The following is an 18,820-nucleotide window of genomic DNA, read 5'->3' as shown; positions in this document are numbered from 1 at the left end:
TTCCTTCTGCCTGGAATGATCTTCCTCCCATTCTCTGCAAGGCTGGATTTTTCTCCCCCTTCAGGTGGTTCAAATACCACTTCCTGGCCAGCCTCCCTTGCCACCTAAAGTACCTCCCCACCCCTTGCCCTGCAGTTTCTCCTTATCACAACCACCCTATTTCCCCCTAGTGCCACCTGCAATTCCCTCGTTTGTCCATTTGCATGCTGCCAGCCTCTCCTTGCTAAAACGTGAGCTCCCTGCCGTTCTGCAACCCCCCACCCCCCGCCCCCGTGCACACACTGCTCTGCCCAGTGCTCTCCAAGCAGACATCCTCACCGGCCCACAGTACCTTGCCTGCTTGACCTTCTGAACATTCTTTATCCTGATTGGGATGCTTCACCCTCACCTTCCCCAAGTCACAATTCCTTCTCTCCCTCCAGTGAAAAATCTTGCTTATATTTAAGTGTAACCTGCCCTAATTAATGAGAGCCAGCTGTCCTCTTATCCTCTCTTCATACTTAGCTAGGCACCATATAGCCAAATACTTTGTTCTCATTTGCATGTTCTTATAAGAGGGTCTTTTTTTAAAAAGTATGTTGTGTGCTCTGCGCCACAGGTCAGGGACACTAAGCTAGGATCACATCTCCTCCTTCCCCCGACTTGAAAGCCCTCAAACATCAACTGGCTTCTGAGTGCATGCCGCGGGCTGACCTGCCTGGGTCAGGCAGATTGCCAAGGGTTCAGTGAAAAGAAAGACGCTACTTGGCAATCTGATGTTCTGCAAGGGACGGCGGTTTAAGAAGGTGGAGGATTCAAGAACGGAATTCACTCCTCCAGTTGGCTGGGCTGGAGGAGGGCAGCCAGGATGGGGAAGCACCAGGAATAGCTGAAGAACGAGAATGCGACAAGTGGGAGGCACTGGGGCGTTGGGATTTTTATGGAATGCCTACTGTATGCGAGGCAGGACTGCCACATACTGCATACACTATGTGGGCTGCAGGAGCACACGTGATGCAGCTTGGAGTTCCAGGGTCGGCCTCTCACACCAGCCTGTGATGGGCGAGCAGCACAGGTGAGTGCAGGTGCCAGGTGCCGAGCTGCCCCCGCCATGGAGCACGCAGCTGAAGGAGCTAACTGTGTGGAGGGGAGTTAGAGACTGTCCTCCTTCCTGTTCCCTCTTGCTTCCTTCCCTCCCTCTGAGTACGCGATTTCAAAAGCACTTCATGAAGCAAAGGAACCCGACAGGGCACACAAATCACTCGTGTCCGTGAGCCAGCGGGCGGCACAGGCTAATGAATGGTGTCAGGGAGCTAAAGCCAAAATGGGATCCAGAAAATGTTGAGGACACCCCAGAGACTACCTTGTCATATGAAAAGCAAAAAGAAGAATAAGGAAGGGATGGGCACGCTGCTTTTGGCCAATGGTATAATGTTGGTGACAAGCCCCTCTATCACATTTGTCCTTTCTGTCCAGAATGATCTTTGACTTGCAAAAGGCAGAGTGAGCAATGACAAGAGAAAACTCAAGGCCAAGGCAAGTTAAGAGACTGTGAGAGAAGAGCAGATGTGGTTCAGCAAGTTGAGCACCTGCTTCCCACATGGGATATCCCGGGTCCAGTCCCCGGTTCAGTTCCTGGTGCCTCCTAAAAAAACAAAAAAATGAAACAAACAAACAACAAGCAAACAAATGGAAAGAAAAAAAACAACTCAGGTTGAGCCGATGTGGCTCAGTGGTTGAGCACCGGCTTCTACATACGAGGTCCCAGATTCAGTTCCCGGTCCCAATACCTCAAAAAAAAAAAAAAAAAGAGAGCGACTGAGAGAGGTCCCATTAGTCCTGTAGCCCTGTTGCTGGGTGCTCTCAAGGTTTCTGACTTGGAGGAGTAACATATAGGGCTGAAGGTGAACAGCAAAGGTGATCAGCAAAGCACTATAAGGGCCGGCGGCAAGACTGCAGAGAAAGGGCCTCATCATCACTTACCAGAAGAGAAGAAGGTAAAGCTGCACACATTATCCAGGAGACTCCAGAAGGAAAAGGAGACAGATTGCTGGGAGCCAGCATGTCTTTACTGGAAACAAGTCGTGTGGGACTGACCTCATTTCCTTTGTTGTTTTCTAGACCAGTATTTCAGGAAAACAGAGTAGAAGTGGTGTGTATCTGAATTCCCATCATCAAGGCATTTGACAAAGTCCCTCAACCGCTAATTGCAGACAAGATTAAGAAACAATGGGTTACCGGGGATTGGCAAACTGCTGACTGCCAGCCTGCAGCTTGTTTTTGTGTGGCCCCGAGCTAAGATTGGGTTTTACATTTTTAAAGGTTTGCTGAACAAGTAGAAGAGGTAGCAGAAAACAAGAAAGAGAAGGAAGAAGAATATGCAACAGAGACCTTAAATGGCCACAAAGCCCAAAATATTTACCATCTGGCCCTCTGTGCGCAAGTCCATGAGGACAGATGTCCTGTGCTTGGATGCGGAGTACGGAGCCACCATCACCTTGGGGGTAAGGTGTGCTGTGCCCCAGCCTGGGTCCTGGTCCCCGTATTTACCACTAAGTGACAGTGATCCAACTGATGTTGGGAGGGACAGGAAACGCGCTGGGATGACACTGATAGGATGTGACCATGGGTGAAAATCATTGCGACAGAATACCCCAGGCCCATAATCCAACTGCACATATTTCCAAAAAGTTTGCTGAATTAATACAATGTGGCCACTATAATAAAATAAAATGTCAAGCGTTAATTTGCATTTGAGCTACATCAACTGCGGTATATTACCTAGAACTGGAGCCAATCCATCCCAAGTTTGCAAGTTTCAACCACACGTGGAGTACTATTAGTTCATCCCACCATGTGTCAGAGATTCTGCTGAGCTCCAAAGGATGTGCTCGGCTCCAAACACCCCATTCTAAGAGGGATACGGATAAAGCAGGTAATTTTAACTAGGATGGTGAACAGATTTGAACAGGGAATCCCAGAATGCCAGATTAGGAACAAAATTAGGAAAAGTGGTGGCAGGAGGGGGGATGGGGAAAAAAGGGTGAGCTGTAAAAGGGAAGCCCTCAAGGGCCAGCATGGGAACCTAGGAAGGAGAATTAGAAGCCAGAGTCTGTATTCACATCCAACCCAACGGGAAACAACTCCAATGCCCTTCAGCTGGTGAATGGTTCAACAAACTGGGGTACATCCATACAATAGAATATTTCTCAGCAGTGAAGGGGAACCAATTACTGATACATGCAACAACAGGGACAAATTCAAAAGCACGTGTTACGTGAAAGAAGCCAGCCTCAAAAGGTGGCATGCTACTTATTTCCGTTTATGTGATATTCTGGAAAGGTCAAAACCATAGGAAGAGAAAACAGATGAGTGTTTGCCAGGCGCTGGGGGTGGAGAAAGAGGCTGACTACAGAGGGCCTTGCTTTTGGGGGTGACGGGACCGTTCTGTATTTTGATTGTGTAGGGGTTACCTAACTGCACACGACTGTCAAAACTCATTGACCTGAACACTAACATTGCTGAATTTTATTGTATATAAAAAAATTTTTTTAAAAGGCGAGTTGAGTGAGAGGTGGACAAGGAGACCGTGGAAGGTGGGCAGTGATGCTTGGCCTGGGCTGGGGGTCTCTGACCACTGGCATGTTTATACAAGACGGTTTTTAAGGCCCCCCTGGACCCTGTGATCCCATGACTCTGGGACCTCATAATTGGCCTCTCCTCTCTTAAACTTCATTCATTGACAAATATTTTGGGGGGATCCACTAAGTGCCAGATACTGTTTTTGGCACTGAGGAAACAGCAAAGCCCTCCTGGGATTACATTCTAGTGGAGAGAGACAGACAAACCACACAGCAAGTGAACACAGCACGGTGGACAGTTATGGTGTTAAAGAGAAAAGTGAGGCAGAGAAAGGGCACCGGGAGTGTGGGGGCAGGACAGGTGCCACGTTACAGGGGATGGTCCCGTGAGGCCACACTGGAGCAGGGACTTGGAGGAAGGAAGGGAGGGAGCTAAGTGGACATTGTGGGGAGAGCATTTCAGACGGAACAGCAAGTGCAAAGCCCAAGTGTGCCAAGACAGGACCCTGCACCCACCAGGATGGCCATAATAATGAAAAACGGAAAAACAGCAACTGTTGCCACGCATGTGGAGAAATGAGAGCCTCTGCACACGGCTGGCGAGAATGTAAAACGGTGCGGCCACTGTGGAAAACAGTTTGGCAGTTCCTAGAAAGCTAAACAGAATTACTGCAATGGCCCAGCAATTCCATTCCTAGGTATATGCTCGAAAGAATAAAAAACAGGTGTTCAAACAGAAACTGGGACATGAGTGTTCACAGCAGCGCTATGCACAATAGCCAAGAGGTGGAAACCACCCAAATGCCTGTCAACAGAGGAATGGGTAAATAAAACATGGTGTATGCATATAATGGAATATTATTTAGGCATAAAATGGAAGGAAGTGCTGATAGATGGGTGCACCTTCAAAACAGTATTCTAAGTGAAAGAAGTATTCTAAGTGTGGAGCAAAAGGCCACAAAGTATATGATTCCATTTATAGAAATATCCAGAATAGGCAAATCCGTAAGGGCAGAAAGTAGCTTAGTGGTTGGCAGGCGCTGGGAGAGGGGAAATGGGGAGTGCCTGCTTAGTGGGGTCAGGAAAAATGTTTTGGAGCATAGAGGTAATGGTTGCACAGCAATGGAAATGTACTAAATACCACTGAATTGTTCCCTTAAAAAAATAAAGACTTTGCTTGGCGTGTTTGAACAACAGCAAGAAAGACCGACGGGGCCGAAGCAGAGAGAGGCGAGGTGGCCAGGCCAGGTAGGGCCTGGGAGACCAGCGCGAGGTGACTCCAGGCAGAGGACTGCCGCGATGAGCCGCACTTCTGTGGAGCACTCTGGCCGCACTATTGAGACCTGACAGTAGGAGGGGGCGGGGCGATGATCAGGAAACTATTAAAATAATCCAGGCTAGACGTGTGGGTGGCAGGGCGGGAGAGGTGGAAGGGTCTGGATCTTTTCTGAAGGCTGGGCTGTCAGACCTGCTGCTGGTTTGCATGTGGGTGTGAGAAAAAGAGAGGGCTCAAGGAAGTCTCGGAGTTTCGAACCTCAGCAACCAGAGGATGACGGTGCAGCCGGGAGGACGGGGGAAGGGGCGGGTTTGTTGGGAAAGGACCAGGAATTTGGCTGTTTGTGATTAGGCTTGAGATGTGGTTGAACATCCTGATGGCCAGAGACTGGCAGAAAATGGGTGAGATGGCATTTCTGTTGTGAGAGGAGCAAAGCCTATAGCCAAGTGGTTGGTCTGTTGGAAATTGATGCATCAGCCGAGGAGGATGCAGGAAAAGATAATGCTGGAAAGGCCGGAGGAGGTGATTAATTAGAATGCCTACGCGCTCTTCCCCAATGTCTTATTCCCTGCCAAGGTATGTGTGAGCACTAAAAGCCTTCATGGCTAATGCTTGATCACCTTGTATCAGGCTTATGCTAACTGCTAAGTGAGGTACAGATATTAAGCTGGACAACTCTAGGCTAAAAATACTTTCAATTGGAAAAAAAAAGAGTGCTAAACTACTAATAAATGGTTATCTTTGGGGAGAAAAAAAAGGCAGGGAGAAGTTCAGACTGGAGAGAGGGACTTGGGAGATACCAGTTTAGAGAGGACATTCAAAGCCACAAGGCTGAATGAGGTCAGCAGGGAAGTGGGTGTAAATGAAAAGGAAAAGAGGCCCAAATGGAGCCCTGGGCTGGGCCAGAAGTCAGGGGACCAGGAGCAACCAGGGAAGAAAAAAGGTAAATAAAAGTGGCCACCTTTATCAGTGAAGAAAGTCTTTCAAGCAAAATGCAGAGACTGACTGTCAAATACAGCTTGAAGGGGCAAGTGAAATGAAGGCTGAGAATTAGCCAATGGGTTTGACAACAGGATGTCACTGGTGACCTCGTCCAGGGCCCGTTTAGGTGAGTGCCCGTGTGAGCGGAGCTGGTAAGAGAGAGTGGGAGCATATACCTGATAAAGGTTTAACACCCAGAATACATACAGAACTCCTACAACTCAACGACAAAAACAAACAGCCCATTTTAAAAATGGGCAAAGTATCTGAACAGAGACCTCTCCAAAGACGATATACGAATGGCCAATGAGTATATGAAAAGCTGCTCAACTTTAACCATTAGAGAAATGCAAATCAAAACTAGGAGATATCAGTCCACACTCAGTAGGATGGTTATTATTTTTAAAAAACTGAAAATAGTAAGTGTTGACAAGGATGTGGAGAAATGGAATCCTTATACATTTTTTATGGGAATGTAAAATGGTTTACCGTAGTCGCTGTGGGAAAACATTTCAGTGGTTCCTCAGAAAATTAAACAGAGAATCAGCAAATGACCCAGAAATTCCACTTTCGGGTATCTTTCCAAAAGGATGGGAAATAGGGAGGTGGAGAGAGATTTGTACACCAATGTTCATAGCAGCATTATTCACAATTGCCAAAAGGTAGAAGCAACCTAAGTGTTTATCAACAGATAAATGGATAAACAAAATGTGGTAAACACACACAATGGACTATTAGCCATAAAAAGCAACGAAGGAGGGAAGCGGATGTAGCTCAACTGATATAGTGTCTGCTTACCATATAGGAGGTCCAGAGTTTGAACTCAGGGCCTCCTGGCTGGTGTGGTAAGCTGACCCCACGCACAGTGCTGCCACACGCAAGGAGTGCCACACCACCCAGGGGTGTCCCCTGTGTAGGGAGGCCCCATGCGCAAGGAGAGCTGCCCCACGTGAAAAAAGCGCAGCCTGCGCAGGAGTGGCACCGCACACACACACACAGAGCTGATGCAGCAAGATGACGCAACAAAAAGAGACAGATTCCCAGTGCTGCCAAGAATGCAAGTGGACACAGAAGAACACACAGTGAATGGACATAAGAGAGCAGACAATGAGGAGGAAGGGGAGAGAAATAAATAAAATAAATCTTAAAAAAAAAAGCAATGAAGGACTAGTACATGCTACAACATGAATGAGCCTTGAAGACATCAAGCTGAGTGAAATAAGTCAGACACAAAAGGACAAATATTGTATGAAATCTCTTACATGAAATACTTAGAATAAGCAAATTCCTAGAGACAGAAAGCAGAACAGTGGTTACCAGGCAGTGGCAGGAGGCAGGAATGGGGAGTTATTCCGTAATGGGTATGAGTTTCTGTTTGGGATGTTGGAAATGTTTTGGACATAGATAGTAGTTACTACAATGTTATCAATGCACTTAATATTACAGAATTGTTTACGTAAAATGATGTTTATGGCATGTATATTTTACCATAATGAAAAAAGTTTTAAAAAGAGAGAAGAGAGAAGGGAGCAGATTCAACATAGTCTATCAAATTTCCAGAAGCCTTCTTTGCAGAAACAGAAAAGCTAATCATCAAATTCCTATAGAAAAACCTAAACCCTCTTAAAAAGGAGGAACAAAGTTCTTCACACTTACTGATTTCAAAACTTACCACAAAGCTACAGTAATCAAAATATAGTGGTATGGGTATAAGGATACACATATAGATCAGCGTAACAGAACTGAGAGTTCAGAAGTACACTCATACACTATGGCCAATAGATTTTCAGCAAGGGTGCCAAGACTATTCAATGGGGAAAAGAATAGTCTCTGGCAAAAATGGTGTTGGGACAACAGGATATGCACCTGCAAAAAGAATGAAGTTGGATCCCAAGTTCATACCCTATACAAAATTAACTCAAAATGGATCAAAGACCTAAAAAATAAGAGCTAAACCTATAAAACTCCTAGAAGAGAACATAAGGGAAAACCCTCACCGTCTTGGATTTGGCATTGGTTTCTTAGATAGTACAACAAAATTACAAGCAACAAAAAATGAAATTATAAATTGGACTTCATGAAAACTTTTGTGCATCAAGTGATACTATCAAGATAGCGAAGAGACAGCCTATAGAATGGGAATGTTTGCAAATCGTATCTCTGACAAGGGTCTAGTATCCAGAACATAAAAAGAACTCTTACAATTCAACAATAAAAAGATAACACAATTAAAAGATGGGCATAGAAATTTTCCAGAGAAGATATTCAAATGGCCAATAAGCACATGAAAAGATGCTTAACACCATCAGTCAGGAGAGAAATGCAAATCAAAACCACAATAAGATACCACTTCACATCCACTAGGATGGCGAAAATTGGAAGGAACCCCCTCCCCCATCAAATAACGGGTGTTGATAAGGAGTGAGAATGTATGTAAGGATGCAAAATGGTGCAGTCACTGTGGAAAACAGTTTAGTGGTTCCTCAAGAAGTTACAAATAGAATTAAAATACAACCCAGCAATTCCACTCCTCGGTATATCGTCCCTGAAATGAAACATTCTACACATTCTGCTTGATGGTTCATAGCAGTATTATTCCCAGGTGCCAAAAGGTAGAAACAACCCGAATGTCTATCAGTGGATGAATGGATAAACAAGGTGTGGTCTAGCCACGCAATGGAATCTTATTCGGTCATGAAAAGGAATGAAGTACTGCTACATGCTACCACATGGATGGGCCTTGAAAGCATGATGCTAAGTGAAAGAAGTCCATGCAGAAGGCCACATATTACACGATCCCATTTTAGTGAAATACCCAGAATAGACAAATCCATAGATATAGAAAACACATTAGTGGTTGTGGAGGCAGGGTAGGCTGGGGTGAGGGAGACGGGGAGTAACTCCTAAGGGTACAGGGTTTCCTTTTAGGGTGTTGATGACAAGTTCTGGAACTAGATAGTGCTGATGGTTGTACAACATGGTGAATGCACCTAATGCCACTGAATTGTACATTTAAAAACGGTAACTTCTATGTTATGTGTATTTACCACACCTAAAAAATAGTCATGAAAAAACTCCGGATTTTTTTCCTTTGATATATGTCACTGTGTTCTATGTCAAAATGCAGAACTTTTTTATATTAATAGGTAATGGAGCTACTTTCTTTAATTTTGAATAAAAACAGGAACTATAATAAAATCAAGCAAAAAAAGAGAGAGAGCAGTAGGGAGGGAGGGAGAGTGAGAGGAACTGGGAGGCAGCCTGGCAAATGGACAGTCCCTTCTGCTGGGGCCTGGTTCTTTGGGGTTCAGGCCAGCACAGAACCTTTTAGGCTGGGAGTCGGGGAGCTTTGCCAGAGAGGAAGAACTTTCTTTTGCCAGATAGGAGGAAAACCTATCTTTCCTTTGCTAAAAATCATCCAGAATGCTCAGAGCCCCTGGAAAAGTAATCTCCTTTCTACCCAAGGCCCCTCTCCCACCTGCCCCTAGTTATGGGTCCAGAGGGGAACGGCCTCCCCCTGGCAACGCTCTGCTCTTTCAAATGCTCTTCACAGGCGCTGCTGGGAGAGGCCTTCCGGGGTCAGCTCCCCCATTGCCCACTGGGGCCCGGGCTTGCTTTCTCCGCCTCTGCCTCTGGGCTGGGAGATCCCCAGGCTCCGTATGTCTGAGGCACCCCAGAACGTTTACTGCAGGCACAGTAATCAGACCGTTTGGCCTGGGGGCAACCGATGACAGGAAGGGGGACCCAGGCCTGCCTGCGGACACCATTGCCAGCTGCCTGGGGGAAATGCCATCTGTCTTTCTGCATCTTCAGGCCCTCACTTCTCCCGATGGTCTACTCAGAGTAGCTTTCGCTGGTCCTGCTGTCGCGCCCTCAGGCACAGCTCACCGCTTTCCCTGTACCTTTGTCTTCCTATCTGACTTGGTCTTGGGGCTCCTCCTTTTCCCCATCTCCCAGCTGCATCTCCCCTTGAGAATACTTCTGACCACATTGGGGTGCCTCTGAGGCGTTCGGAAGGTCTTAGAAAGTAGACAGCAAAAAAAAAATAGTACCGTTATAAAAATATGCTTTCATCAGTTATAACAAATGTTCCACACCAATGCAAGATGTTAATAATATGGTGATATTTGGGAATCCTGTATTTTATTCATGATTGTTCTGTAAACCCATAACTTCTCTAATTAAAAAAAAAAGTTTAAAAAAAAAAAAAAAAAAAGAAAGTAGACAGCAAGTCTGAGGGAGGAGGCCAGGCTGGCCAGGCTACCCTCTCACACTGGCAGGGAGCAGGGGCTGAGGAAAGAGCCCTCTTCCTCACAGTTCTGTCATGGAGGACGCTTCAGTTCCCCTTCCTTAGAACCGCAACGTCATGAATACAAGTACTGCACCAGAGAATTCACGGTAGTTGCTCTTTGGGCAAGTTGGCCTGACTAGAAAGTCAGCCCCTGGACAAGCCCCACAGACATGTCCTGACCACTCAATCCCCGCTGAGCAGTGCCCTTGCTCGGGCTTCAGGGAGAGCCTTCCAGATGACAGCTGGTCGCCCTGCTGTGTCCACCTCCAACCACCAGCACTGCCCAACTTCCTGAGCTTCCCTCCACTGCCCTCCCCCCTTCTTACTTCCCCAGATTTCTAACTCTGAGGTCAGTTTTTTCTGCTCTCTTTTACTTGATATAGAGCAACTTTCCTCTGATTACCTCAAAACACGAGGGCAAGGCAACCCTGACTGACATCGCCCCAAGCACAGGAACCACCCATTATTCGGCTTTGTGTCTCTTACAGAGGCCGGTTCTTTTTTATTTTTTGGTATTTTTTCATTTTAATGAGAAAGCTATATGAATATCTTTGTTCATTTGTGTTTAGGCCACAGTCCATTTCTTTCATCACACATTTCTATCACAAGTTTTTCATCAAAGAGCATAAGTATTTACAAGGTAGATATTGCCAAATTGTCCTTTTAAATGTGTACCAATTTACCATCCCATAAATTCATTCACTTTTTTCCCCATGTTTTTTAAAAAATTAAACTGTCTTTTTTTGAGATACATAGATCACAAAAAATGTTACATTAAAAAAACAGAAGAGGTTCCCACATACCCCACACCCCACCCCACCCCACTCCTCCCACATCAACAACGTCTTCCATCATTGTGGCACATTCATTGCGTTTGGTGAATACATTTTGCAGCACTGCTGCACCACATGGATGATAGTTTACATTGTAGTTTACACTCTCCCCCAGTCCATTCAGTGGGTTATGGCAGGTTATATAATGTCCAGTATCTGTCCCTGCAATATCATGTAGGACAACTCCAGGTGTTCTTAGGAGTCTCCATCCATGAGGTGAACGAGTCACAGGGCACTTGAGTAGCCAGGTAAGCCAAGCCCTCCTGCTTCGCACTCCCCAACACCCCCAGCCCCTCAAACACCCCCATCTCACACCTGTTTTACTATATATAACTGGTCCTGGGTCTCTAATTCTCTACCACAATTGACCCCAAATAAAGCTGTAAGAAAAACTTTCTGCAGACACAGTTCTACTCATGGACTCTCCCTGTTCAGAAACCTAGAGTGGTTCCCGATCCTGTGAAAGCCAAACCTCCAGCTGGCTTTGGTATCACCCCTCTCAACATCCCATTCTTCAGCTTCATTTCTCACTTCAGGTGGTGGCCTTTACGTCACATAACTGTAACCTTATTTTCCTGAAATGCAGCTTGTAAATATACAGAACTCCCTTTTTTAACAACAAGGAAGTGGCTAGATGAAAACAACTTATTTGGCTCCAGCAAATAGTTCTGTAATGATGACCATTCTCCAGTGTATCGGTTTGGCTCACTCAAATCTGCAAATAAGAAGTTTGCTTGAATAATTACGGTGACAGCACTTCTCCATTTTTGTTTAGCTTTCACATATGTCATCTAACTGATGTTGAGAAACCTTGTGAGGAAGTTGGGGCATACTTCACAGATAAACAAAGGGGCTCAGAGAGGTCAAGACATACAGGGCGGGGCTGGAACCCACTGCTCAGTCAGGTACACGTTGCGCCTTCCACTGCTGAAATGGTTGTAACTGCACTCTTCGCCACGCCACCTTATTTACTAAACCTCTGCTTTGACCTCAACACATTTGTTACCTTAAAGTTGGATTTCTCTCATCTTATAAAAAAATCCCAGCTGTCCTATTAGCAGATATTACAGTCTCGTGGTCTGGTGAGAGTCAAAAGGAGCATGTTTTTCAGAAGACCTAGAATGAGTTCCTGAAGACCAGACCTAAGGCCAAACAATCTCTATCTAGGCCAACCGCCTACTGTTGTCAGAGCCGCGGGTGCCGGTGTTAGTGGCTTGCACACCTTCCACCAGTGCCCCAAATACATAATTGTGCTCCTGCTGACCCATTCTAGTTGGAAGGGAAACAGAGATGGGTAGGAGGCTGGTGAAGCCCAAGTTCACATCAGGCAGACGCTCTGAAGAGCATGGGAACGAAACTCCCTCAGGCAGTGGCCACAGGACCTTGCTCTCATCTGCGATATCAACAGGGCAGACGATGTACTAAGAGGGGGGATTCCTGAGCTCCGGGACTCCAGCTCCCATACAAATCAGCCCATCTGGTAAGAGTCTCTGGCCAAATTCATACCAGCTGCCTTCTGCAAAGCCCCAAAAGGGACTTGTCCAGCCTCATCAGTTCTACGGCGTGTAAAGACGGCACGCATGAAAGGCAAATAGCACATGGTGGTCTCTGGTCAGTGGGTGGCAAACCTGGCTGTACGTGGACAGCACCTGGGAACTTAACTCTGTTCCCCAGGTACATAGACAGATACTCCAAACAGATTCCTTTGCTCCACCCCCAGATGTGGCTTCAGTTGGTCTGGGGAGCAGCCGCTGCTCATCGCACCCTTAATTTTGGTCATGTTACAGAAGAACATTCTATGCTAGAGTCTATGGGAAAAAAGACTCAGCTGAAGGAAAAGCAGGAAGAATGAGGATAAGGAGAAAGAAAGAATGAAGACAGTGGAAAAATGGAAAACGAAGAGATTTCTTCACCTCACACAAGCATACCTTGATATCAGTAAATATGAATTTTTTTGGAAAATGTGATTTGACACTAAGTACAAATTAGGAGATTATTATTATTCATTTTACAAAAGAATTTGGCATCAGCTTCCTTTAAATAGCAATCTCCGCTAGTACATTTAAAATAGGATTCGGTTTACAGAAGTGTGACTTATACAAAACCACATCTGTTACATAAAGCTCAGAAAAATAGCTCTCCTCCCATGGAGTCTGGCTAACTATAGAAGTGGCCCAATACAGATTGGTCACCTATTTTCTTCCAAAAGTTATCCAGCCAGGGACAACCCTGCTCTCTGTCACCTGTTTTTGGCTAATAATGGCTAAAAGAGTTTCTCATGGGTCACCCAAACCTCTTCTGGTCTTCCCTATTTACTCATTCATTTACTCGAGGATCTTATATTCTAGTGGGGAGAGAACAGCATTAAACACAGAAACAAAATGTATGGTGTGTCAGGCGGTGATAGGTGCTATGGAAATAGAGTAAGGCTGAGCACGGGGATGGGGTGTACCAGGCTGGTGTTTTCATCTTAAAAAGGGTCATCAGGGAAGGCAGTCCTGAGACGGTGATACAGGAACATGGATCTTCGAGAGGGGCACTCTAACCTTGCAGACACTTGGGGGTGGGGGGAATTTCCGGGCAGCGGGAGCAGGTCGTGCAAAGGTCCTGAGCAGGACCCCGTATAAGGAACAGCCAGGAGGTTAAGTGTGGCTGGAGTGGAGAGGTCAGAGGTGGGAGAGGCCTTGTGACCACTAAGGACTGGCCTTTGTTCTGAGCCAGATGGGAAGCCACTGGAAGGTTCTGAGCAGAGGAATGGCTCCATCCGACCTGTTAGAAGCACCCCTCTGGCTGCTGCCTTGAGAATAGACTGCAGGGACAACAATGAAGACATTGCATGAAGCCAGGCCAGAGACGACAGTGGCTTGGACCAGGGTGGCAGTAGTGGAGATGCTGCGACGTGGTCTCATCTGAATTATTCTGAAGGCAAAGGTGACAGGAGCTACTGATGGGTGGGACATGTGGTGAGAGGAAGAGGAGGCAAGGGTCATGCCCAACTTTTTTCCCAGATTAGAAGGACTGTGCTGCCATTCATGAGATGGGAGACCCGGGGAAGAAATAGGTTTGGGATGGGGGGTGATACATTATTTCATTTAACCCTTACAGCAATCCTGGGACTGTTAGAGGAGGAAACTGAGGATGGTTGAGCGACTGGCTCCACCAGTCAGACCACCACACAAGTAAGCAGCACAGCTAGAATGGAGCCAAGAGTCTCTCATCCCAGGCCGGGCCAGCAACCCCAGCCGTCTGTCCTTCCAGCCCTGGGAAGGGTGACTCAGGCTCATCTCCATGGACAGGAACACAGAGGTGGCTGGAAAATCCTAGCTTCTGAGAACAAGTCCTTACGAACACAGAATCATAGCACAGGTCTTGCCGAGCACTGCAGGTTCTCGGGCCCTGGGGAGGCCGTGGCGGGTCCCACCTGATGGCTATTTCCTGCTCCAATCCTGGGGAGTAAGAACAAGCTGGGGAGGATGTGCTAAGCAGGTTTCTAAGTGGAGAGAGGGGTAGTTGCTAATTTCGGAGGTGGATTTCATCATCAGTCGTTGGGTGGTGATGCACCCTCCTTAGCGCGGCACAGCCGGTGATCTCGCTTCTGTTCCTCCAGTGGTGAAGGGGGCGCTTCCTTAGGGGTGGGGAAGCGAAGAGCCGCGGGGCCAGAGGTTGGAGAGAAGTGGAGCGGTGTGCAGGGGCGTCAAGCACGGGGCAAACCCAGTAATCTTGTGGCTGGCCCCCCTTGGGCACTGAGAAGCCAAAACTGCCTCAGGAAAAGCCTAGAATTCACAGTAAGGAATCCTGGCTTGAGGACAGGGATAGACTTCTCCCCTTAGCCTCAGTTTCTCCACCTTGAGCAAGCACAGGACCCACGCTCTTTCTGAGGAGGTACTGAAAGGACATGAACCAAACGCTGTCGCCCCCACCCTCATTTCCGCTCGGCTGAGAGGGCCTCCTGTGTTGCTGATGGCGCCAAAGACACACCCAGGACCATGGCCAGAGAAGGCTCAGCTGACCCCAGGCTCCCTGAAGGGGAATTTGCTGGAAACAAGAGGGAGCATCTTCCCTCCAACTTCTAAGAAGTCTGGGGGGAAACTGAGGAGTTTGAGGGCCTCTGTGGAAGACAGCTGACCCCTGGGCTCAAAGCTGAATGAGCTGAAGGACAGTGATGGGGAGCCCCAGGGCCTAGATGTCACTGTCTCTCCACAGGGAGCCAGGAGTCAAGGCTGAGAGCCAAGACTTAGGCCAAGAGCCGACTATGAACAGGGGTCCCCGGGTGCACTGCCGGCCAAGGAAGAGCCCCTGCTAGGAATGACTGGCTCACCCCTCTGACAGTGCTGACCTATGAGTCCTTAGGGCGCCTGCAGCCATGTACCCACTCTCTTCTCCGGATCACTTGCCACCTTTCCAATATGCTGCACAACTTCCTCATTTACCTTGACCACCCCTGCCCACAGGAGGGAAGCTCTACAAGGCAGGGATCACTGTATGTTTTGTGCTTAGAACAGTACCTGGCACATGGCAGGCGCTCATAAATATTTTTTGAATAAATGAATGAGTGAATGGGCCAGTGATGTGTCACCTCCAACCTCCTGTACCACCTGGCAGGATGAATGATTCTTACCTCTGCGTCCTACCTTTAGACAAAGGGCTTTGCCTAAATCTCTAACAGAGCACTTATCATCCTACTCTATAATTGTTTGTCTCTTCCACCTCTTTGGTGACGGGATCCCTCAAACAACCACACTCTCTTTTTCATTCTCTGTGTCTGGCACAGGGCCCGAGTAGGTCCTCAGTGTTTGCTGATGGAATGGACAATCTTCCTAAGTGTGCAGGGCACCAGGGATGGTGGCCAGGGCTTGGGTGCCTTAACCTCACCTGCCATAACCACTGGCAACACCGCTGTCCCAGCACCAAGGCCTGGCTGGGTTACGGAGGCAGTGACATGGGAAGACAGCTTGCAAAAAAAAAAATCCGCTCTGAGAAATGGGTGCTCCGAAGAGCGACCCAAGTCAGTAGAAAGTTAGTGAAATGCTCACTGCAAAACTCTTGTCCCCAGTCTAAGGTCTGCGGCTCCCATGCTTACCTTGGTGCCAGTGAGGGCCACTTCCAGGCCCTGGGACCAGAAGGACGTGTAAGACTTCTAGCCCAAAGAGCACAGCCATGCGGAGACAGCCCCACTTCCGGGTCCTGGAGACTGACTCCTTTTCACCTGGGCCTCCCTGCCTGCCCCTCACCTCCTCCCTGCCTGCCCCTCACCTCCTCCCTGCCTGCCCCTCACCTCCTTCCTGCCGGCCCCTCACCTCCTCCCTGCCGGCCCCTCACCTCCTCCCTGCCGGCCCCTCACCTCCTCCCTGCCCTCTCATTTCTCCGGCTCTGCTCCTAACAAACCTGCTCAAACTCCGCTCCCCAGGTTTGTTCGCGCCTGTCCAGCCTGCACACAGGGCCCCCCTCTCAACTGGAAAGCCTTCGCCTTTCTGCATCGGTGCCTTCATTCCTTCAGCACCTACTGTGCGTTACGTGTGGTCATCGATGGAATCGCTGCTCCCGGCCTCAAGAAGAGCAGAAGCACTGCCAGGGAAGGACGGGGGCACGAAAAGACTGGGATCCCGTGTCTTTGCTCCAGGTCCGTCCTGGGAACGTTGCCCATCCCGTGGAGATGGGATGGTCTGCTCTCCCAGCACAGACCACAGGGAGTTCCTGGACCAACCACAGGCCTCACGATCTGGGGCTTCTGCCCACGTGGTCGTCTGGGCCCGGAAAGGCCCTTACTTTCCTTACCCCCAGGAGCACCCTCCCCCCCCCCCCATCTTCCTCAGGATGTCTCTCTTCGAGCCGCCGGCCAGTCGTTCCCACCCTCTGCTATGCTAGCCCCTGCCTCAGTGTACCCTGTGCATATGGTAATTATGTACTAACACGTCTGCCTGCCCACCAGATGGAGCTCACCCAGCAGCGTGAGCATTCGGAATGAAGGATGCCCTACACCTTCAGCTAAAGCATTAAGAGTTGATGTACTGCCCTACATGAATGAGCACAAATATTAATAATGACAGCCGTCGCTTATTAAGCACGTTCTGTGAGCCAAGGACTTTAAACAGGCCATCTCAACACCCCCTGGCCCCAAGCTTGCAGATACTGCCCCATCGGACAAATGGGGAAACTGAAGCCCAGAGAGGCCAACTGACTTGTCCAGGCTTGGAGCTGGCAAGTGGGAACAGTGGGATTTAGCCTGGGGCCAATGTGACTCTAAAGCCCACGCTTGGCACCTGGCGCAGTCTCAGAAGGACCCCGAAGTCAACTGCCTGGTCCTCCGTGCACAAGGGAAGGAGTTGTGGAGTCCCGCTAACTCAGCCACCACATTCGCCAAGATGCCCCATGCTCAAATCCCCTACTTGCCTGCAGAAATCACCTCCACATCAAAGGTGCATTGGAACTTCAGAATCTAAAGGAGACATGGGGGTTTTTTCCTTAAAAGACATATGGCTTAACTTCTTTGGGGTCCTGGGGCAGCGCGGATTGTGGCTGGCTGCTGCCTCCTTTGGCTCAGGGGCAGCTGCCGGACCACGTGACTGGGTTTGGACTGGGACCACTCTAGGTGAGAGAGGAAGAAAGGTGGAACCAGGCTCTTCAAGAAAACTACCCAGCTGAGCTGGCAGAGTGGATACAGGACAGGAGGAAGGGGTGACTCCACTGCAGAGCACAGTGGGCTGGGCTGTCGTGAAACCATTTTTGTACCTGAACTTGGCCTCTGGCTTACTGGAGGGGCTTATGAAGCCAGGTTCTCAGAGGTGAAGCAGGGACACAAATTCCCGCCTCCTAATGTGGTTAAGAAAACAATCTAGGAGGCGGCGGACTTGGCCCAATGGACAGGTCGTCCGCCTACCATATGGGAGGTCTGCGGTTCAAACCCTGGGCCTCCTTGACCCGTGTGGAACTGGCCCATGCGCAGTGCTGATGCGCGCAAGGAGTGCCCTGCCACGCAGGGGTGTCCCCTGCGTAGGGGAGCCCCACACGCAAGGAGTGCACCCCGTAAGGAGAGCCACCCAGTGTGAAAGAAAGTGCAGCCTGCCCAGGAATGGCACCACACACACGGAGAGCTGACACAACAAGATGACGCAACAAAAAGAGACACAGATTCCCGGTGCTGCTGACAACAACAGAAGCGGACAAAAGAAGACGCAGCAAATAGACACAGAGAACAGACAACCGGGGTAGGGGGGGAAAGGGAGAGAAATAAATAAATATATGAATCTTAAAAAAATAATAATAATACAATTGGAGAACATCTATTAAAAAAAAAAAGAAAACAATCTTGGTGGAGGGTTCTAGAGATGATACAGCAGCTACAGTTGCTTTATTAACGTGCCATTGCACTTAATGCATGTCAAGGAAATCTCTCCCTAGACTCTGTAAGCCCTTCAACAGACAAGCACTTGGCCACAGCTGTCTCCCTAACCCTAAATCCACACCAAGGGGCCTGCGAGTAAAGTGGGAAATTCAATGCATTCCCATGGAATTGAACTGAACCTCATCTTAAAAGAGGTCATTCTTGTGATCCATGACAACAATGGTAAAACAAAAACTTTCTTTCCTAAGTGTTAAAAAAAAAAAAGGCAAAGAACATATTTCCTTCCTTGCTGGCATCTAGGATACCTGACTTTCTTCCAGGGGTCTTTGGGACAAGCCGCCTGATCCATGATATTCTGCTGAGCTTTTTTTTAAAAAAAAGATTTATTTTATTTATTTCTCTCCTCCCCCCTCCCCGCCATTCACTGTGTGTTCTTCTGTGTCCACTTACGTTATCCAGCAGCACTGGGAAACTGCGTCTCTTTGTTATGTCTCACCTTGCTGCATCAGCTCTCTGTATGTGCGGCGCCACTCCAGG

General features: G+C 48.1%; 1 protein-coding gene across 5 annotated transcripts in view; it reads right to left on the bottom strand.

Annotated features, from left to right (window-relative positions):
- The window catches only part of HIP1 (huntingtin interacting protein 1), a 145,667-nt gene that overhangs the window by 55,976 nt on the left and 70,871 nt on the right, over window positions 1-18,820 (bottom strand). Inside the window, exon 1 of one of the 5 annotated variants that reach the window (XM_012522793.4) lies at window positions 1,963-2,021. The exons of the other annotated variants lie outside the window; for them this stretch is intronic. Coding sequence (XP_012378247.1) covers window positions 1,963-1,992 — 30 coding nt within the window. The 5' untranslated portion in view covers window positions 1,993-2,021. Of the gene's footprint in view, window positions 1-1,962; window positions 2,022-18,820 lie in introns of those variants that run through there. 5 annotated transcript variants of the gene reach the window in all.

Source organism: Dasypus novemcinctus, chromosome 23, assembly GCF_030445035.2.
Source record: "Dasypus novemcinctus isolate mDasNov1 chromosome 23, mDasNov1.1.hap2, whole genome shotgun sequence".
Taxonomy (NCBI): domain Eukaryota; kingdom Metazoa; phylum Chordata; class Mammalia; order Cingulata; family Dasypodidae; genus Dasypus; species Dasypus novemcinctus.
This window is presented reverse-complemented; position numbering and strand designations above follow the sequence as displayed.